Source organism: Anolis carolinensis, chromosome 2 (genome assembly GCF_035594765.1).
Source record: "Anolis carolinensis isolate JA03-04 chromosome 2, rAnoCar3.1.pri, whole genome shotgun sequence".
Taxonomy (NCBI): domain Eukaryota; kingdom Metazoa; phylum Chordata; class Lepidosauria; order Squamata; family Dactyloidae; genus Anolis; species Anolis carolinensis.
The window spans coordinates 45,393,459-45,417,040 of NC_085842.1; the positions used below are offsets into that span (position 1 = coordinate 45,393,459).

The window sequence follows — 23,582 nt, forward strand, 5'->3', positions numbered from 1 at the left end:
TCAGACATGGAGACATCAGCAGCTCTGTCAAGGGAAATACAAGCTAGAGTACTATTGTCCAGTAAGTAATTTCACATGGAGTTAAAATATTTCATATAATGAAAAACATAAGTCTTCAGAGAAATCTATAGTCTTGGCTCCAGCACAAGTGGCAATGCTGATTTGGTTTACTTTGGTACTAACAATAAAATAAGAGGTTATAAGGGAAACATACAAACATATATAAATATACATGCACACACACACATACATATGTACATGTGTGTATATCTATATCTATCTATCTATCTATCTATCTATCTATCTATCTATCTATCTATCTATCTAGGCATACTATACACACATATGCTTGTATCTGTGGGAAAAAATAAGTTTTAACCCATTCTCAGAATGTCAACAACTACAGCAAGGGTCAGTAACTATAGAGAAACCATTGCTTCTTCTTTCTCTCACCTGACTACCTGGTTCTCTGCTGAATGATCAATTTCTTTGTAGAGTGTACAAAAGTGGCTCTCCACCTTTTTGGGTTTAGCTTTTGCAAATTTGATTAAAATGTTCTCTCTAGGAATATCTAGGTCCATAACTATGCTGGAGGACCTAGAGCAGTGGTTCTCAACCTGTGAGTCCCCGGGTGTTTTGACTTTCAACTCCCAGAAATCCTAACAGCTGGTAAAATAGCTGGAATTTCTGGGAGTTGTAGGCCAAAAAACATCTGGGGACCCACAGGTTGAGAACCACTGACCTAGAGAGTCCTAGAGAAGTGTTCTCCCAGATTATAAAAAATAACAGCTATTTTCTTTATGTTTTTCCCACTTTTGCAAGAGTGCTACCCTGTTTCCCCTAAAATAAGACATCCCCAGAAAATAAGACCTAGTAGAAGTTTTGCTGAATTACTAAATATAAGGCCTCCCCTGAAAGTAAGACCTAGCAAAGGTCTTGTTTGGAAGCATGCCCGCCGAACAGAACACGAGAGCATGCAGGATTGGTAAATGTACATACCATAGATTGTTGTACATGGAAACCATGGTAGTAACATGTGATGCCCCATGGGCCTTGTAGTCCTGTTCCTAGTACTATCGTGGCAGATGAAGATGAAAACATGGGGTTTTCGCCGGTTCAACAAGAGCCGGAGTCCTTTCACCTGCCGGATGTTGATGTTTGTCCTCAAGAATTCAGTAAAACAGACCTTGGGCATTCCTCGCCTCCGTTTCCCAGGAGGGAATCTTACTCTAGAGACAGAGGAGTCAGAGAAGCAAATCGCAGGAGTTTACGGATCGCTGCCAAACAACAGGCTGATTAGGCCTGCTTCCCTTGGGAAATTCTAAGGAGTCTTGCATCTGGACAGAGTTGGGTTTCGCTTCTCGTTCTCTAGGGAAAGAGATTGTTGGCGGGAAAACGAGACCCAATATAGGTGTTTGGCGCAGGTGATTCTTTGCGGAGTCAACAGATCAGCTTCAGGAGTGAGATCATGTGTGGACTTCGTAACCCCAGTTCCTTGCCTCCCGGATCAAATATTCAAGATTTTTCATCGCTTTGCTTTTAACCACGGACCTTGTTCCAGGATTCACTGGTTACCTTGTACCTAGTCACGGACCTTGTTAAAGAACCAAGTTATATCCAGCCTTGTTCCAGCCTTGTTGTCAAGCTACATTGGACTCTTAAGACTCCGACATTTCCCCACGCTATTGCTTGGCAATAGTGTGTGTTTTGATATTGGATAAAGAACTTTGAACTCTAATATCATTTATTGGACTATACATTTTTGGACTATATTTGACCTCATTTGAAAGGTTTGCTTCTGAACTATATTCTTCACTTGTTTTTATTGCTTTTATATATTTCCTTAATAAAGATATTAGATAGAGACTGGCCTCCGTGTATGGTTCTTGGTGCCCAGCTGCCAGGGGTCTGACATAACAAGAAATTCTTGATAGGATTCACAGTTTGTCTAGTTATGCTGGTTTGTGATGACAACTATTGTACAGTATATAATACTGTTCAACAATAAATGTGAATTCTTCTTAATGGAAAAATAAGATATCCCCTGAAAATAAGACCTAGAGCATCTTTGAGAGCAAAAATTAATATAAGACACTGTCTTATTTTTGGGGAAACACGGTATGTACCTAGCCTCTGCAAATATGGAGTTCTGACTGCATCATACAACTCCAGAAACTCCTTTGTGAAGATATGTATACACACTGTGTTCTATTGAATGAAGCAATTCATGTATTTTTAGATAATTTAAGTAATTTTATAGTTTCCTTATTAATGTAATAAATGAAATTATATCTTCATTTTTAGTGTAACCTCTGAGGAAGGCCGACTCTGATAGTTGCTCAAATGTGTTGGGTTTTTAAAGCAAATAAAGCAAGTGATCATTGATCAGTCCATAGTGCTTGTTCTCCTGACTTGCTCTGACTGTTACTATAGCTCTACCACAACACTCTTTGGAAATGGCAAAAGTAACATCTTCCTATATTACATTTGACTACTGTAGTCTACCTTAAGGGATACAATCTATATACAGGCTGTCCCAAGTTACGAGCAAGATAGGTTCTGTAGGTTTGTTATTATGATGAATTTATAGGTAAGTTGCATTTGTGTGTGTGTGTGTGTGTATCGCTTTGGATAGCATAAAGAAGCCTTAACACCCTTGTGGTGTTTGTTTTGCTATGTGTACCCCTTGTCAGAAGATTTCACCTCAATTTCTGTCCCTGTGAGAATTGGATTTTGAAACATTTGGCTTGTTGTGAAAACAAGAATTGGTGAGAAAGCTTCAGTGGAGACACTTTTCCCCCATGATAACTCATTCAGGAGTGAATTTCCCTTCCGAGGGTTAGATTTTTCCCACATCCTGTTATTTCACCCCTGTTCTTAATTAGAAGTCATTTGTAAGTTGGATGTTTGCAACTCAGGCATTGCCTGTAATGCATATAGTTCTGTCTTTTAGCTGGCTTTTCTGACATCTTCTCCACTTCTTCACTTGAGCAGCCAGTGCTTAAAGGCAAGGCTGGCCTCTCGCTTGAGAGACATGAAAGGAGGTGAGCTAGAAACTATCACCAAGGTTGACTTTCTGCAGATGTAAGTCAGAAAGCAGGCAGTTTGCTGCCAATTCATCTGTACTGTGATTGTCACCAAAAGGGACAGAGTGCCAGCCAAGCATACAAAGGGCACAGCAAAAATGTTGACATGAAAAATCCACCTCCTCACCTTTCTCCACCAGCCTTCCAATGAATAGTTTTGACAATCAGTCTGCTCTTTGATTGCTAATGCCACAAAACAGATTACAATTATTGTAGTTTGCATGTATGTGTGAAAATAAATCACTAGCCATGTAGAGATTAAGCAATGACCTTGACACAAAACATTAAGAGGAAGTAAAGTTCCTCAGGATCAAATTGATGTGCAGTAACTAAGTAGTTACCATCTTAAAAGTACAGGACCCTAATTGAACCCATATCACAATATCTCTGAACTTCTGGGCTGAAAGAATGCATAAGCATCACTAAAATTACCCTGGAAGCAATAACACTTTGATCTATTTTAAAAGGACTAAGACAGGGGTGCACAATGGTTTGCCTTGGCTTGGATTCCCTGGGCCACATTAAAAGAAGAATTGTCTTGTGCTACACACACCACTGTAAAACTGAAGTCACACATGCGTACAAATAATGAAAGTATATGATGCATGCTGTGGCATTATGCCTGGTACATAATACGGACTTTAATTCTTTTTCACAATTCATTTTACGCAAGTCTTTTTGCTCTTTATTTTATTAATACATTTTAACAGATTTTTGTTTCTTCTGTTTGCAATTATAATTGAAATTATGATTAATACTCTGATATTTGTGGATGTAACATACTCTGATTATTCCATTCCAATCCATTGTCATCTACAAAGTTCGCACTTGAGAACTGCACAATTGAGTTACCAAACAAATTCTTACAATCTTTTAAATAAGTTTTGAATTTTGTGTTGGACTTCATTTATACCCGTCCTAGGCCACATATGGCTCATAGGCAGAAGGCTGGACAAGCCTGGACTAAGACATAAGAAGATGGTTTGCCCTCTACCTTTTCAGACTGTATGTCGGTTTAGAGAAAAACTCCAAGGGTTCTCAACCTGTGAGTCCCCAGATGTTTTGGGCTTCAACTCCCAGAAATCCCAACAGTTGGTAATCTGTCTGGGATTTCTGGAGTTGTAGTCCAAAACACCCGGAGACCCACAGGTTGAGAACCACTGGCAGCAGCTATCCAGATTCTCTGGCAAAGATTTTTCGCACCACCACCTAACTGAAGGTTTTAATTAGAAATACCAGAACTGAACCTGGTAATTTCTGCACCATCACTGGGCCAGATTTCCCGTAGCAGCTTCCATGTTAGTAGAGCTAATGCATTTGTTTTAGACTTTTCTTTGAACTTTAAAGGAACTATCCAAAGTGCTGAACTCATGCATGGCTAGGGGCCAGGATCCAAAGTGTTCAAACTAAAATCTAGATTAGATTCATTGCATCACTGGCATGGAAACTACCAGTTGTCACTGCATATTTTAAGTTATGGGGAGGCACAATGCACATCCAAGAGGGTTTGCTTCTGCATAGGTAGCCATAGTGTGAAAACAATGGAAAGGGCTTCAGTGGGGAAGATAATGAATGGGTCCATTCATTATCTCTTTAATTACTAATGACTGAATATAGGGTAAAAGAAAATATAGACTAATGGTAGATTGATATGGTTTCCTAAGCAGACAGGACCACAGCCCATGTATTTAGTCCCACAAATGACGGAATCATATAAGGTGGAAGGAACTGCAAGGACTGCTAGGAAACACAATTAAAACACTCATGAGAGATGACTGTTCTATCTCTTTGAAGGTGGAGGGTTAGGAGGCGCATTCTGCTGTTGAACAGATCTTCTACTAAATGGGTTTTTCTGAGTGTTTAGATGGAATTTCTTTTCTTGCTTCCATTGGTATCTGTTCTCATCTCAGGAGCAAAAGAAAACAAGATTGTTCTACTTTCTATATGCAATTTCTTCAGACATTTAAAGATGTCTAGATTGGTTCAAGTGCTGGACTATGACTCAGGACCAGGGTTTGATTCTCCACTTGACTATGGAAACCCACTGAGTAACCTTAAGCGAGTCCCACACTTTCAACCTCAGAGTGAGTAACCTTAGAATCACCAGATGGCAGAATTGACTCAGAGGCACACAACAACATCTAATCATATCACCTCTCAGACCTCTCTTCTCCAAGTGAAACACACTCAATTCTTCACAGTTTTGTTTCTTTCTCTAGGCATGCTTTAACTTGTTTCCTCATTTATATTTATGCTTTTTTATATTTTGTTCCAAGGACTAACACTAGCAGCTTTGTAACATGTGTACTCCTTGTTGCAATCATCTTTGGGCCCAAGATCCTAGGAATTTCCGAGAACGCTTCCCCAGGAGAGAGTTATCTCCCCCTGGTCGAGGAACCAAATGATGAGCTAATGCTCTGGGAGGAGTTTTGCAATGCTGTTTGTTTTTCAACCCCTCTTGAGCACAAATAACAGTCTCATCTGAGCAATGAAACTTTTGCTTAAAAGAAGAATAAAGATACTAACAAGGAACTAAACCAAAATTTCTAATCTATACAAAGCCATAGCTTTGAAAGGAAAGAGAAATGAGTACAGGGGAGCTGGTGTAGTTTTAAAAGATGATTTAGCCTAGCACTGGCAGCATTATCCTCTTTACGATCAAGGAGAATTGCCTGTTGCCATCTGCACAGGAGATCAGGGGATCTGCTAATGACTAATTACGATGTGACCGTCTTTCCTGGCACAAACTGACATCGAGGATCAGCTCTCTTCCATAATGTGCAAAACTGATGCAAAACTGTTTTGAATACAAAGCATTTTTGAAAAACGGGGGGAAAAACCATTTTAATTAGATATTATAAAAGGAATCTGAAACTCGATTTAGATTGTGGCTGAACAAATGCAAGAACTGCCCCAAATGCTGAAGGATTTGTGTGTGTGTGTATAGCTTTGAGTCACCTTTAGACTTATGGTCACCCCAAGCATTTCACATGGTTTTATTAGGAAAGGAATACTCAGAGATGGTTTTGCTAGTTCTTTCCTTTGACATAAGTCTGCATCATCTGGCATTCATTGGCAGTCTTCCATCCAAGTACTAACCAAAGCTGACCTTGCTTAGCTTCCAAGATCAGACAAGATCTGATGCCTTTAGTACTTCACATTTATTATTTCCATAATGTTAGTGCTTGAAAGTATCATGTCACAAGTAACTATATTTATCTATATGGCATACATTTTGAACCAATTAGGACATAACAATACTACTTTGGAAACAATATAGTAACAGGCAATGTTATTATTTTTCAAGTACATCTACCTACTATTCAATACTTTTGTGGGCTTAAATGTCTTTCAAGAAGTATTTGTTTTTTGTTTTTTTTTAACAGCCATTTTCTTTTTAGATCAAAAAGAAGTGAAAAACAGGGTTGTTATGTGTTTTCTGGGCTGTATGGCCATGTTCCAGAAGTATTCTCTCCTGACGTTTCGCCCACATCTATGAGAGGTATACAGCCCAGAAAACACACAACAACCCTGTGATTCCAGCCATGAAAGCCTTTGACAACACAGAAGTGAAAACAATGAGTAAAATAACAAGTTAATGAGTTCCTTGGCAGGGCAGCATTTTTGAAACAAGTGACACACTCTCAAAGGTTTTCATACCTGTCTTGCTTGGATTCAATAACATTGTGATGAATTAAGATTTCCAGGAATGGGCATTTGCTTCACGGGGGGAAAAAGAACCCCCTTTTTGTCAGTAATAGTTATTAAAAGGAATGGTTATAAATAGAGTCCTCAGTAACACATAAGTTTTGCCAAAGGGGGTTCATCTGTTCTTAGTGAAAGCCAGAGAACTCAAGTGAATTTCTATTACAACAAAAACAAGCCACTGACTTATCCAGCTGATCCTCAAGCTCTGACCTAAGATAGGATAATCTATACATAAAGCCACCACAACAAATTCCTATCTGACCTTTCTCTGAAAGTTTTCAAGGTATGGATTTCTACAAGCTAAACAGGCTGAATATGCCATTATTGAAGTATTCTTACAGTTAGGAAAATTCAGAATTCTAAAATCCAATATTTCCACAAATGTAGCTGAGCTAGTGATATTTTTACTTTCTGACAGTTCACATGTATCAAACACAAACAAAATCCAGCCTATTACGTCATTTTATGTGGCCCACAAGGCTTTCGATGCCAAGGTATTTTAAAGTCTTAGAATTACGAATGGCCATTTGAAGGCAACCATAAGACCGATGTGGCCCTTGTTGAAGATGAGTTTGACATCCCCATGATAGTTCCATGTATATGGACTTTGTTTCATGCACAAAATTATTATTTCATTGTGCATAAAATTATCCTCAGGTAGGAAGGTAATGGCGCTCCATGCAGTTATGCTGGCCACATGACCTTGGAGGTGTCTACGGATAATGTGGGCTCTTTGGCTTAGAAATTGAGATGAGCATCAAACCCCAGAGTCAGACATGACTAGACTTAATGTCAGGGGAAAACCTTTACCTTTACCTTTTATGTGTATAGGACAGTGGTTCTCAGTCTGGGGCCCCCAGATGCTTTTGGCCTACAACTCCCAGAAATCCCAGCCAGTTTACCAGCTGTTAGCATTTCTGGGAGTTGGAGGCCAACACATCTGGGGACCCACAGGTTGAGAACCACTCCTTTACAGAGACCAATGTATAAAGTATGATCTTTAGCATCAATACCTTAACTAAACAGCTTTTCAGCTTTGAAAAACCCTCTCCAAAAAACTACACTGGGCACTAATCAAATAATCTTTTTGGCAACAAGTTAAAATCCAATTGGTAAAAAGTCAATTTGAAATAATTTAACTAACTAACTAACTAACTAACTAACTAAATATTACAGAAGCAAAGGCTCAACAGTTTGGAGGGAAGAATAATTCCACAGGACTGTTGCAAAGCATTTCTAATTTCTTAAATTATTACGCAGATCAACTGACTTCAAGAAGCGTTATTTAAAATAAAACTGAAGTCCACTGGAACCTGAATGCAAAGCATTATAGCAGCAGTGGAATGGCTTGCTAAGACCAATTTGCAACCCTCCCATTAGAACAAAACTACCACTGTATGGGAATACTGGGTGTGAAACAGCAATCCTTTAAGTTTCATTGGTCCCTTTTATCCAGTGCCTCACTGTGCTATTTCAAAATTAACAATTTCTCTCTCCCATCTGGAAAAATAATTATAGGGACCATCCTCTGTTTGTGAATTATCATTTTGGAAAATTAACCGAGGGTGGAGAGACAGAGGAAATGTTAAGAGCGCAGCTGTCCAAGCTAACTAGATCTGAATTACAGGAAGCATAAATGGTCTATTTCCCTCTTCATTCCTCTATCACAAGTTACAGTAGGTGTAGAGCGATCCGAGTACACTGCCAAGCTGGACTTCAGGAATTTGTCAGCATTTTGCCCAGCTGAACTAAAAGAAACTTTCCTCACATCAACATGAGCTTCTATTTCTACATTACAACAGTCTATTTTCAAGAGGTTTAAAGCAGCCTTCCTCAAATCTTGAATTGTTCAACAGTTTCCCTATTCTCTGTGGGATTACAGCATTCATTTGATTTCTTGGGCAGATTGAAACAACAAAAACAAAGCAATGTTGTCATCATGAACAACAACAGAGCACTTTTTGTAAAATTACAAAAAGCTTAAAGAATACAATACTATACAAAAAATCAGTACAGGCATTTTAAAAAAATCACACTAATCTAAAATTGAGATAGATACTATATGTAGCCTGCTCCAGTATCATACAGCATCCTGAAAATTCATTTTCTTTGTATACTTCTGTCATTTCTTCTCTGTGGAAAAAAAGTTTGCTGTAGAACATTGTTTTTAAATGTGTGTATTTTACCTGATGCAGAAGAAACTTAAAAGAAAATGGTGACTAAAGGATGTTAACTATACTAAGACCCTTTGGAAGGCGCCTGAATAAAGATGGAATATACAAGCCTCCCATCTGTTGCCATTTTCACCGCTGTCTAGTTGTCTTTTAACTTGGATGGATCTCTGTGATTTAGAACCATAGAAAATGAGGGATCCCTATCAATATTCTCCATGAGAAGAAGTCTCTCCCTTTCAAAAGGTTGCTTTCCATATGCAGAGACCAACAGACATGATCATGGTGGGAAGCAGGGCTACTGCATTCATCCTCATACTCCATCCTCCTGCAGTTACTTTGGCTACATTTTGAAAATGGTTAAAACTGTAGGAGCCAAGAACTCAGGGGGAGTAGAATTATCACCAAAAATGTCTCAATGTTCCCAAAATAGAAGAACCCCCTACAGTATTACACAAGAAAGGGTTGGCATCTGCTTGTGCCTTGAGGTATATGACCTTCTAAGCAAGAGGATAACATTCTTGGTGAGCTCTAAGCTTCAGCCTTCATTTGGGAGTCTGGCCAAATCCTAATATTATTGGAGTTAGCATTTATTGACTGGCAAGGGAATCTGCTGGGGTTGCAAATACCCTCTGTGCCAACTCTTCCATCAGAACCTTCCAATGCAGCTTTTGAGGACAGGCTACTATATTTTGTATGGAATATATAAGAGAACATAACAGATCACAATACTGGTACTTTCAGAAAAATAAATAGCATCTACCATTACTGGATGCAAGAATACTGTAACCTTACTTTAGGCTATATTCTGAGGACTCACAAATATAAATGGCTGGTACAAGATTGAGCGAGAGATATTACACAAAAGTAACAGAGAGAGCATCTTAAGATAGTCAAATATAGTGCATAGAATACAAACTTTCTGCTACTCATGACTGGCAGACTGCCATTCACTTTACCAAAGGGCCAGTCAAACTCTGCAGCATGGATGTGGAACAGCTGTGAACTAATAGTTGTTCTAGATATATTTCCTGTAGGAAAGGCTGAAGGAACAAGCCTAATTAGTCAGCCCTAATGTTCACTGGGGTTAGGGGCACAAGACAAGTGAAAAATAGTGAATAAAACTGCTATATTTTCAACCCGAGAGAACACTTCTTTAGGAATCTTTAGTTCAGGCCTCTTTAGCCTGCAGCCCTCCAGATGTATTGGACTTCAGTTCATAGAATTCCTGACCATTAAAGAAGCTGGCCAGAGCTTTGGGGGGTTGAAGGCTTGAACACCCGAGGGGCCACGAGTTGAAGAGGCTTGCTCTAGGTCCTCCAGTACAACTCTATGACCAGTTCTAATAGGGGTTGAATATAGAATAGTACTGGAAGACCTAGAGATTCCTAAAGAGGCATTCTCTTTAGGAATCTCTAGGTTCTCCAGTGAGACTCAATAGGCAGGGGTCCTCAAACTTTTTAAGCTGAGAGCCAGTCCATGGCCCCTCAGACTGTTGGGGTTGGAATATATTTTGGGGGGAAAATGCACCCTGCACATATCTTATTTGTAGTGCCAAAAATTGAAAGAACAATATAATATTTAAAGTGAAGAACAAATGTTAACCAACATAAACTTACCAGTATTTCAATGTGAAGTGTCAGCCTGTTTTTGGCTAATGAGATAGTCAAGTTAATTGCGAGTAATGTTGTTGTGTGCCTTCAAGTTATTTCAGACTTGGGGTAAACCTGTTTGGGCAGGTGGCGGGTAAATGACGTTGGAGGGCCGCATCCAGCCCACGGACCTTAATTTAAAGACCCCTGCTCTATCGTCACAGTGGAAGACCTAGAGGTTCCTAGAGTAAATTTTTAATCAAGTCAAGTTAAATCCATTAACTGTATATGGCTAGTTCATGGTTAGAAGAAATGCAGACAGGAATCAGCATAGCTACAGAAAATTCACCAAGAACCAAAGTGTGCTCAGTAAGCTGACAAGTCAACAACTTGGAGAACAAATCAAACAGTCTGGGAACAAGAGCAGATACAAAAAGAGAGCCCCACAACAGTGTTCAGCCTCTTGAGTCATGGAAAAGACCAATCAAATAATTTATACAGAAAAATATACCATTGTACATCCAATGACTCATTACATCAATAACCATCACTGACTGCAACTGAGATGGCTACATCTTCATCCATTTTGAAACAGAGCTTTCATATATGTCCCTTCCCTCAACAGTGATGAAAAAGCATGTGCAAGGAGGTTAAAAGCATCTGAGAAATTCTTACTAACCTGAGAAGTACAGTAGGGGAGTAAAAAAGGAGGGATTGACATTTTGTACTTGGCAAAGCAAGCAATCCACATTTAGGACATACAGAACAATAGGAAGGAAATGTAAGAACAACTTTCACTCTTATGTAATAGATTTTGTAGCAACTTAGAGACTACTTGAGAGAATGATGTTGGAAACATAAACTTTCCTAAGATACCTCCAAGGGAGTTGATTAAGTCTATAAAAGCTTATGCTAGCTTCATTCTCTCATGTGCTCAGGTACAAGACTTATACATGCGTTAGCCTTAACTCTTAACTCAGTGTACCTTAACTCTTAACACAAAAAAAACCATCCCTTCTCTGAGTAGAGTGACAAAAGGTAAGAGATTAAACCATCCTGGGAGAACCTAAATTACCTTGTCTACTCTCTTCTCCATGGCCTTTTTGAATGCCTGGGCAGAAAAGTGGTGGGGATGGCTAGGGGCAGCTGTCCCCTTGAAGTGGCATTCATGCTTCCTCCTCTCTGCTGAATGATCCTCAACTTATCCATGGATCATATCAAAATCCATAATTGTAGCCTCAATTTCTGACCTTGATTTATACATGGTTGACAAATACCCGAGTATATATGGTAGTCTTCAAGGGACTACAAGATCCCATTGCATACTGATGTTGCAAACTAATGTGGCTATATCTTCCATTGTTGTCACGGTCATGGGCAGCCCTTTCCACTACTTTGACACTCTACTCCAATTATACCATGATCATAAAACTGCTTCATTGTATCATCCTATGTTAAGTCCCATTAATGAGACTTACTCCGAGAAACACCAATGGGTTCTAAGAGGTAAAGTGAGCTAAAAGACCTTATTGGATCATTGAAGAGGCACATAGTCATAGAAAGAACACCAATAACAGGCCCCCATGGTCACAGTGAATGGACTGCCAAAAGTGAACATACTAACCCTATTTCCACCTTTAATAGTTCTATCATACTCCTCTCATGGAGGTTGACTTTCTGAAGACAAGACACCATCCTAAGCATAAAGGGATTGTTTTCAACCACTTATCAACACAGTACAGAAAATTCTCATTATCAGAAAGTTTATTAGCAAATGAGGACAGCATATGAGACATAAAGTGAGACTAGTGCATCCTCCTTTCCTTGCATGTTCACTCTGCTTAGTACTTGAACAGTCAAAAGAAAAGCTATTAATATATGATATGGTTCTTAGGCCCTCCTTTGAATGCTGTCATTGGACTGAGAAATCTTAGAACTTTTGCTAAGGTACTACTATTGCCCACGTCTCTGAAGTTCTGCAGAGAATTCTGAGTGCAAGACCAAACTACAAATCCCAATATTATGTTGGATGGAGACATGGCAGTTAAGTGAGTATCCAACTGCTATAACAGGAAGTGTTGATACTCTCTGGAATTCAAGTACATTAAAAACTTCCATAAAAGAATATCACAGTGCATATCCGTTATTGGTTATACATCAGAGTACAGTAAGCTCAGGAGGACTTTCTTTACAACCATCCATCCACTCCTATTTCAAACCACATCACAACATGTACACACAATGGCAGTTTAAATATTCCACCACAACTATCCATAACTCTCAAGGCATGCAACAGCTCTTTATGGGGAATTTACAATCAGGAAGAGCCAGAAATCTATAACTGTCTTTAAAGCCAAAACAAAAGTCAAATTTCTTGAAAGTCGTAGCCTTAAAGCCATCACATGGCACTGCACTCTGACTATGTGGCTTTAAAAATGTGTTTGTTACGTTTTTGCCATTTGTCTGAAAAAAACATTACAATAGTATAAAAGGATGGGGAAGGAATTAGCAGGATTATTTCAGATATTCTCAATTTGTTCATCTCCTGTTTCATCCAGTACACAAATCACAAGTGTATGGCACACAGTAAAACAATTTATCATCAGGAGAATTGAGTTGCAAGAAAAGAGACTGTGGATATAGCAAGTTTCTCTCCTTTTCACAGCTTTTCATACTCTGTCTGTTTACTTGATAGATACTAAATTCATCCCATTTGATTAAAAGGCAGGCAGTGGTACAGGAGAATTCTCTTTGAAAGGCATCAGCATGGAAAAAGACAATCAATCCCAATTAACAGTTTCCAGAAACATTGGTGGGCATTTTGCCTGGGAAAGATTTCTGTACGGCACAGACTATTTTAAAAAGCACATGTGTCAAAATGATTAAAATTGTGCGAAACAGACTTCCATAATGGACCTCTCATTAGGTATTTATGGAATCATAAATCCAAAAACTACATTATATCTGGTACAGAAATAACCTTTGTCTGAGAACCTGATATTTCATTCAAGAGCATCCCACAGGTGTGCAGATCAGGCCGAGCTACAGATGAACTTTTCCTCCACTTCCCTCCTCCCCCAAACAGCCCGCAGGAGTTTTGGTTTTGTTACCTGATACATGTCCCTTATCCCACACCAGGCTCTCAGCGCTTGGTGGCATCCCCTCACTCTTTCCGTGTACCACCTCCTCAGCGTGGAGACGGTCACGTTCCAAACAAAGCGGCTCCCATTGAAAAGGAAATCTTCCACTCCACACATGAACACCGAAGCCATGATGTGCTCTTTCAGAGCTCCAGCCTGGCAAGGCACACACTTTGCCCTGCCTCCAGCTTGTCAGTCCTCTTTTTTTAAAAAAAAAGTAAAATAAATTCAACAGCACAGGCGTGTGTGCTGTAGCAGACTCATTTCCTATGGCACTGAAAAGGGTAGCAGGGGTGCCGCATGTGCAAGAGGCCAGGGTCAAGCCTGACACAAACTCCTCTTTCACTCTTCTCTTCCCTGGGCAGGCTCCCAGACATGCCTTGGCGTTGCTTGAAGTCCGGCCAACGGCTGCAGTGGCTCGAAGCACACACAGCAGCCTTGTGTCCTTCTTAACAGCTTATATAAATCTCCGTTAAGCTTCGGTTGCTACCACTATGGATTCTAATTAAACGTTTAACCTATTTCTGTGGTGTGCACGCCTCTCACGAGGACCTCATCTGAATTGCTGAGGCTGGGAGGCAGGGAAGGCGGAGGAGAGGAAGGAAAAGAGAGACAGAGCACAAACAATTCCTCTCAAGTAATTCAATACTCTGCTTCTTCCAATACACACTTTCTCTGTGCCACATTCAAAGGCACAAGGTATGAATACACAAAACTACCTCCAGCATCTCCCAAAGAAATAAAACTCTTGTTGCTTGGACTTGGATCTTAAGCAAAGGCACTAGAAACTGCATACAGCTTTGAAACCATATAAAAATAACAACCACCCTGTCATCTTTTTTGGCTTCTGTTCCCAGAAGACAAAAGAACAATCCCCCAGGTAATACAGCACTGCATGTTTCCCACCAGTCTTGTGTTTCTGTTATTATACAACACAGGGGAGAAGAATGTTGTCTTGCTAGCTAAAAGGAACTGTAGTTTTAATTCTCTACTAAACTAACGGTAATCCTATTAATGCAGCACGCACAGCAGGAGGAAAACAGAGGAGACTCACACAGGCTGAGCCTTTCACCATGTGGACCACAGTAAATAAACACTCAGCGAAATAATAGCCCACAAGAGAATCCCAGGCTTGCCTCCATTGGGCTAAAATTAGCCTGCCAAAGTCCATCCCTTCTGAGAATTAAACCGTTAATGCCAGAAAACAGTACCCCTTAGTTTTTATGGGCAATTTGATGTCAGGGTTTGAAAAACAACCTGCTCTTTTAAAAAAGAGCTCTCCTGTGTGATTTGTCTATGCCAAAGTTTTACTGAATTGGCAAAGGGATACTATAGGGATTCCTTTGGACTGGCTATCAATTCTTATCAATAGATATTGGTTGCAGCCATGGAGTGGAAAATACTCCAGACAGAGCAATTGAGCAGACAAACTAAAGGAGTCTCCCATGAAAAGGGAAAGCTATGGAAGACAATCTTGGTGACAAAATAAGAGTGGGTGATAACTAGAGTTGGCAGATCATTAATGTTTGTATCGAAGTGGGAATGTGAACAGGTATTATTATGTGTACATGAATCTTTTCCAGTTTTGAATCTGGCAACCAGATTGTTTTCTGTTTGAATCTGTTTGAATCTGGCAAAAAATTGTATGTTTTATTTGTCCAATGCTACTTGTCACAAGCTTCTGATCTGACCTTAGCATTTTGTAATATAATGTATTGGACATGTTTCTTCATTTGCACATGTGCAAATAACCTGTTTATATGGAACAGGAAAGGTAGATATATACAAAACAGAGACCAGGTTTAAAAAGTCACAAACAGAAGGTAAGTTTTTTTGTGTGTGTCATAAGCGACTTGAGAAACTGCAAGTCACTTCTGGTGTGAGAGAATTGTCAGTCTGCAAGGACATTGCCCAGGGGATGCCCGATGTTTTGACCATCCTTGTGGGAGGCTTCTCTCATGTCCTGGCATGGAACTGGAACTGATAGAAGGAGCTCATCTGCATTTTCCCTGGGTTGGATTAAAACTGGCAACCTTCATGTCAGAAACCCAACCTTCAAGTCATCAGTCCTGCTGGCACTAGGGTTTAATCCACTACACCACCAGGGAGTCCTACAGAAGATAAGTAATGTTTTACACAATGAAATACTCCACCATCCATAGTTTTTAAATATCCCCCCTCCACACAAAAAATCCCATAAGCAGATCTAAATTTTGTATGTTCATAAAAGGGATACCATTTTACTCTTCCATTGTACATAGTGTGACTTGAGCATCCACAGATCATAATAGCCACGGAGGATCCTGGAACCAAATTCAGTGGATACCATGGGCCCACTGTGTAAAATTTCATTGTGTAGAAGATAAGTAATGTTGGTTCCAGGATCCTCCATGATTGCTATAAAAACACGACTTTGGCTAAAAAGTTATAAATACATCTGCAGGAACGTATGGCTGATGTCATAATGGACCTACATCAGTGGTGATTCTGGCTCTGTTGTAAATTATTCTAGTTCCATGTTAGTATCATCAGGCTTTTCAGGATCTTTGTGATCCTGTAAGATGGAATAGCATTTTTTTCAACAATGTAACTTTTTCATTATCATGTCCAAATTTCAACAGTTACTGTTTTCAACCATGTTCTTGCTTCCTGAATTTCAACAAGAGTAAAGGAGAACATCTGTGCGGTGACAGCAGGCCTTCTCAGAAAAAAACCAACAACGAACTAGGTGGGGGAACACACACATTATGACATCTGTACGTAACAGCCAAATCATTTTCCGGCTGAAATACAAATAAGACAAACAAGGGAAGTATAATTTCAATTACTGCTTCTCCACCCCAGCCCTTTAATTCAGGGGCCAACTCAGAACTATTTCAATTTAAAAAGGGAATGTAATTTCCACACTGGTGTTCTTAATTCAAAAGCCAACCCTGGCTAATCTTAATACTTGGCAGTCATATGGCCACAGCTGGCTCAGCCTACACTAACACAGGCAGCATGGGTTCATTGAAGACCATCAGCTCAACAGCTTGTGTGACTAGAAACGTAAATGCTGCCACACATGGGAAATCTTCTACATTTATAATATACCTCGTTCTGAATAAAGAAGTTACTGTTGATTATTAATGTGGTTTATAAAGCTGGATCCTAATATTTTTAATGGAAGTTTTCTGAGGTGTGATGACTACTAATTTAGCTACCAGATGATCCTATACTACAGATATTAGGGGAAACCTTTCCAAAGAACTAAAAGATTTTAAAGTACCCTGGCTGGAAGGGTCTAAAGTAGCAATTTTTAAAATGTAATGGTTCCAAGCCTGGTTAAATGATCTTCATGATTTCAAAAGTAACAACATGCAGTATTGTAGCTCAAACTTATGACCATTGTTTATATATCCTTGGGTTTATACATTGGCTCTTTGTTGTTGTGTGCCTTTAAGACATTTCACACTTAGGACGAGCCCAAGCTGAAATTATCACAAGGTCTTCTTGGCAAGATTTGTTCAGAGGGTGTTGGCCCTTGCTTTCCCCTGAGGCTGAGAGAGCATGATCTCCACTAGGTTTTTGTATGTGTCGGAAGTGACTTGTGAAACTGCAAGTCGCTTCTGGTGTGAGAAATTTGGCTGTCCGCAAGGACCTTGCCTAGGGGATGCCTGGATGTTTGATGTTTCTACCATCCTTGTGGGAGGCTTCTCTCATGTCCCTGCATGGAGCTGGAGCTAATAGAGGGAGCTCTCCCCAGGTTGGATTTGAATGGGCAACCTTCAGGTCAGCAACCCAACCTTCAAGCCATCAGTCCTGCTGGCACAAGGGTTTAATCCACTGTGCCACTGGGGGCTCCAATCCACAAGGTCATTCAGTGGGTTTCCATGGATGAGAAGGAAGCTGAATCCTAGTATAGTCATATTCTCAAACCACGATACCACATTGGCTCTAACTGAATAACACTTTCCATATATAGTACAATAACTCTTTGTATGCTTTTACCTATATGTTCTCATATCTATAAACATCTGTTTTCATTTTCAGGAGCTGTAATGAGTCACAGGTCTGAGAAAAAGGCAAGCTGTCCATGAAGAAAATATATACTAAAACTAAATAAATTAGGAATTCTCCTGGACGTCAAGTGGGACATGGGAGGATGCAGACTGGATGCAAAAAGGCGGTCAAAGAGCACATGGATATGCAAAATGCTTGGCAAGCTCCCAGATCATAAGATATAAAATGTGTATACTGTATAATTTATAAAAATCGTGTATATTGAATTTACATTAAAATAAAAAGAAAGAAATTGCATTATGATCCCTAAATATAACTAAGATACCCATAAATCTTTCCCAATGTGTGCTACAAAAATGCTTATTTCGCTTTGTCGAGGGCAGAGCTTTCCGAACTGTGTGATGTGACACATTTGTGTGTCAGCTGCAGTGTGTAGGTGTGTTGTGCAAATGTAATGAGAAACCTCTGAGACTGTATGAAATAAGCAATACCAATTTGCACGCATTTTATGCAGCAAAGATGCCAATTAGTATGGTGCACTAGTATATCCCCCTTGGAAAATCTTGGAAATCTTGGAAATGTATGTTATCTTATAAATCATATACTGTATATTTAAATAAATAAATGAAAATAGTTTATGAACAGAATTCAAAACAGTCTTAACAGATTAGAGAGATGGGCCGAAACTAACAAAATGAACTTCAACAGTGACAAATGCAAGATACACCACTTAGGCAGAAAAAAATGAAATGCAAAGATACAGAATGGGGGATGCCTGGCTCGACAGCAGTACGTGTGAAAAAGGGCTTGGAGTCCTCATGGAAAACAAGTTAAACATGAGCCAACAATGTGATGCAATGGGGGAAAAGCCAATAGGATTTTGGCCTGCATAAATAGGAGTCTAGTGTCTAGATCTAAGGAAGACCCTCTATTCTGCCTTGGTCAGACCACACCTGGAATACTGTGTTCAATTCTGGGCACCGCAGTTGAAGGGAGATGCTGACAAGCTGGAATGTGCCCAGAGGAGGGCGACTAAAATGATCAGGGGTCTGGAGAACAAGCCCTATGAGGAGTGGCTTAAAGAGCTGGGCTGTGGAAGAGAAGACTGGGAGGAGACATGATAGCCATGTATAAAATATGTGAGGAGAAGTCATAGGGAGGAGGGAGCAAGATTGTTTTCTGCTGCCCTGGAGACTAGGACGCAGAGCAACAGCTTCAAACTGCAAGAAAAGAGATTCCATCTGAACATCAGGAAGAACTTCTTCACTGTGAGAGCTGTTCAGCAGTGGAACTCTCTGTGTTGGAGGCTCCTTCTTTGGAGGCTTTTAAGCAGAAGATGGATGGCCATCTGTCAGGGGTGCTTTGAATGCAATTTTCCTGCCTCTTGGCAGGGGGTTGGACTGGATGGCCCATGAGGTTTCTTCCAACTTTATAATTCCACACATTATGTTGTTACAAATTATGTATGTGTCTGTATCTCTTATAACAGGTTGGTTTAACTGCTGGTTTGCTAGTAAAAACTGAATTACTGTGTTGCAAAATGATACATGCCTCAAAAGTGTGTCACCAACATGAAATATTTGGAAAGCTTTGGTTTAGGATGATTCACCCTTTCCTATAAAACTGTCCCTACTGAGATGAATGGTTTTGTACCCTTTACAAGATGTGCATCAATATGAAAGAGCAGAGAAAAGACAGGTCAAATGCCCCCAAAATGGAAATGGCTTCTTACAACCCTATCTTTGATGTACAGGAGGAAGATTCACACATCTTTGAAGAGCCTGGGGCCGGGGGGGGGGGGGGGGGACAGGAAGCAAGGTTTATTTTTCTTTCTTCATACATATGCAGTTTGAAAATATGAAAAAGGTGTGTGTGGGGAGTTCAAGGGGATAATACTAAAATAGATCAAGTGCATTCCACTTTGTATGTCACATTTATGACAAAATTATTTAACTACAAAAAATGGTAAGAGACAGACAGAGAGAAAGGGGGAGAAAAGGTCTTTTAAGTTTGTCAATAGTTTTGAACTATAGTTCAATGGGTTAAACCCTTGTGCTCACAAATGGAAGGCAGAAGGATCATTATCCACAGTAGAAGTGCTACAGCAGAGCCACAAACTCCTTAGTGGAATTTACAAAAGCTTCAGGAGAGTCTACTACAAACTCAAAGTCTACTACAAAGAACCCTCAGAAGCTACCTGAAGAAGGGATTTTGATCCAGAAACAAGGATTACAAAATACCCGGGAATCCTTGTTGTTCTACATTGTTTTACAATTCTTTTGCGCATTTTCAAGACAATTATTTGCATGGGACAATGATGAAATTATCTGAAGTATGAACCACAGTTTACAGAAGAAATCATCAGTTTATTCCTTTGACCATGCATTTCTAAGACTTTTATTTATGTGGGACAATACTGGAAACTAAGTGTTGTACTCAGTTACTGAACATACTTATGTTATTGAAAAAACATACAAACATGAATATGTTTGTTGTAATGTTGTAAACAATTTTCATTTCTGCATTATTCATGCACCTGTAAGGATTACAATTTGTCTGTTACCAGTGGTCTATCCGGTATATCAGTTAGTAATAGACAACTGTATCTCTATACTTATTATAGATTTCTGTGTACTTTAGTGTTAAACCCTTGTGCCGGCAAGACTGCTGACCAAAAATTCGGCAGTTCGAATCTCAGGAGCAGGGTGAGCTTACGTCTGTCAGCTCTAGCTTCCACGGGGACATGAGATAAGCCTCCCACAGGACTGTAAAACATCCAGGTGTCCTGTGAGCAACGTCCTTGCAGACATCCAATTTTCTTACACAAGTTGCTCCTGAAAAAAACCCTAAAGTTTGTAAGACTGAAAAACTAAAGTCAGAAAGTGAGTACTTTAAAACTCTAGCTGTGTCTTGAAACAGCTCAGCCTTCCCAACCTGCTGTTTTTTATGGACACTGGAATACCGCTCTTATCATCCTCAACTCAGCTTGCATCTTTACCTATTCTCAAGTGATATTAATTTACCCCATATTTTGGAGATTTAAAAAGCCAGATAATAAAATGCCATCACTTACTCGCAATGGAACTTAGTGTGATTTTACAGGCAATGGCAAAGCAAATTATTTTCTGCTAAAAGATTGTATCAGGCTGCACATGTTTTATAGTTACAGGCTGATATCTCTCATGTAAAATGCTTGGATTTCAATTTTTTTCCAGATTTTGCATTATCTTATTTTCCTGGTGACATATTTTTTAGATAGGATTCAAGCCTAAACACAAAATTCATTGGTCAGTGCATTAAAATGTAATTACAACACAAAAACATTTCAGTAAAGAGCAGAACACTAAGTGTAGGGGTTTTCAGACTTTCTACCTCCAAACCACTGGAAGGTTGTTTCTAGCAGCTAAAAAAAAAAATGCGATTCTAGGTTGCATCAATAGGAGTATAGTGTTTAAATCAGGTATAGGCAAACTTTGGCCCTCCAGGTGTTTTGAACTTCAACTCCCACAATTCCTAACAGCCAATAAGATGGCTGGGATTTCTGGAAGTTGAAATCCAAAAGACCTGGAAGGCTGAAGTTTGTCCATGCCTGGTCTAGACTGAGGGGAGTCACAGTCCCATTCTATTCCGCTTTGGTCAGACCTCACCTGGAATACCATGTGTCCGATTCAAGAAGGATAGTGACAAGCATGAATGTGCCCAGAAAAGGGCATCCGACAGGGTAAAAGGTCTGGAAAACATGCTAGAGGTGGCATAGAAAGTTGGGTGTAGTTAACAGGAAGAAGAGAGGATTTAGAGAATGTTAAATTGCCTCTGCATCTCTGTCTCTGTCTCTATGTTCATATGGCACTAAATGTTTGCCATGTATGTGTACATTGTGATCCGCCCTGAGTCCCCTTCAGGGTGAGAAGGACGGAATATAAACACTGTAAATAAATAAATAAAATAAATAGAGGGGATATGATAGCCAGGTTTAAATATTTGACAGAATGTCATACTGAAGATGAAAACAGCTTGCTTTCTGCTGCTCAAACTCCAGGATGCAGGGCAACTGATTCAAGAAAAGTGATCCCACCTAAATGTTAGAAAGAACCGAGCACAATTCAAAGTTCTGGCTTTAGCCTATAAAGCCCTAAATGGTCTACCTGTCCAAACGTATCTCTCACTATGAACCACCTCAGAAATTACCAGCTGTTAGGATTTCTGGGATTTGAAGGCCAAAACATCTGGGGACCCACAGGTTGAGAAACACTGCTCTAGGAAGTAGAGAATGACCAGAAGCATATAAGCTCAATTACAATTGATTATCCAGACACATTTCAGAGTGCTGTTTCTGTATGTAAAGGGATCTTGTAGCATCTTTGAAAATAAAACAGAAAACGCTTATGCTACAACCTATTTCTCCCAGTAAAGACTTTATCACACAAAGCTGCATTCATGTGAGCAGCTAAAGAGGGTACATACCAGAATGAACACCCTCATTACCATGCCTCTCTCCATTCATACAACTGTGCCAATCTGTGGACCCATGGTCTCTGAGTTGTACCTCTTCATATTCCCACAACCATACCTTCCTGCACTGTAATTTTTTTTGTGTGTGAAAAGAATTGTAGTTGTACTGGTGGATCATTTTTAATAAGCTCAAGTTTGTGTTTTGAAAAATTAAAAAAGCTCTTGAATAACAAGAGGAAGGGGGCACAGAAGTAGAATGGCCCAAACTGCATAAGCCAAGTGATGGGAACATGGCAGGATGGTTGGTTATTGACTGATTTTGCCCAACAATAGCAGAGGCTGAATTAATTGCAGAGAGGAAGCAGACCAGCAACAAGATAAGCACAGCATCATGTAATATGGATGGTTTGCTTCCCTCATCTCAAATGTGCTACAAGATCCCTTTGCACACAGTTATTCCCAAGTAAGCATGGACAGGACTGCTGCCATAGGAATGACTATTCTGCATATTGGAGCAGTCGGATCTTCCCTCATTTACTGCCTTAAAGAAAAGAAATTCTAGCTGTATTATGGGATTGTACTGACCATGCTTTGAACTGGATGGGTGTAGCAGGTTGCTGCTAATTTCCTAATCCTCTCTCCTTGCCTCCAGCTAACTTCTGATTACGGTTTCTCTGGTGAGTCCTCCGATAAGTCCCTGTGAAATAACCTCAAAGGGCTCAGCAACAGGAGGTGATCCTACCAGGGGTCCTTTCTACCCAGCAGGGTGGCTCTGAGACGGCAGAAAGTGCCCTTGGCATTTGCGAGATGCTTAAAATATAAAAAGGGAAACTGAAGAGGCCAGGTAATTATAGTTGCATGAATTGTTTTCATGGCTGAAATAAAATGATCGAAGCCCAAGAACTATCCTGAGTTGGCAATTATGATTTTACAGCTTCATTAATCTGTGGAAACCGGGAACAGCAATGCAGAGTGATTGAACATTATGCAGAGAATGGCTCCCTACTAGCAAACAGAGATAGCCGTCTCACGCCTATTTTATGGCATTTTGTTTATCTTTATGAGAGTTCAAAGCTTGTTCCAGAGCATTAACCTATAGCATGCTTCCTCAAAGTTTTTAACCCCTGGGAGAACTCCACCCGGCACCAACCATGGCAAAGCTAAAGTTTCTTTGATCTCTGTGATGGATCTCTTGCTGAAAGAAAGTTTATTGGTATCTGTTAATCACATGGCCAGTAGGTATCTGTATGGCTAAACTGTATTGTTCCAGAGATAATTTGACAAGAAGGATGTTCTCTACAAATAGAAAGGGGACATGATCCCAGAACATCATTCCTATCAGCAGAGGTTGAAGATATTTCTTATTGTACTTCAATTCCCAGAATCCCCTACGGCTCAGTAGTTGTCATCCTCCACGTCAGTACAATATTT

At 39.8% G+C, this 23,582-nt stretch overlaps 1 protein-coding gene across 2 annotated transcripts in view; it reads right to left on the reverse strand.

Annotated features, from left to right (window-relative positions):
• Positions 1–23,582, reverse strand: part of frmd4b (FERM domain containing 4B) — a 285,193-nt gene that overhangs the window by 175,086 nt on the left and 86,525 nt on the right. Inside the window, exon 1 of one of the 2 annotated variants that reach the window (XM_008105390.3) lies at positions 13,668–14,187. The exons of the other annotated variant lie outside the window; for it this stretch is intronic. Coding sequence (XP_008103597.1) covers positions 13,668–13,829 — 162 coding nt within the window. The 5' untranslated portion in view covers positions 13,830–14,187. Of the gene's footprint in view, positions 1–13,667; positions 14,188–23,582 lie in introns of those variants that run through there. 2 annotated transcript variants of the gene reach the window in all.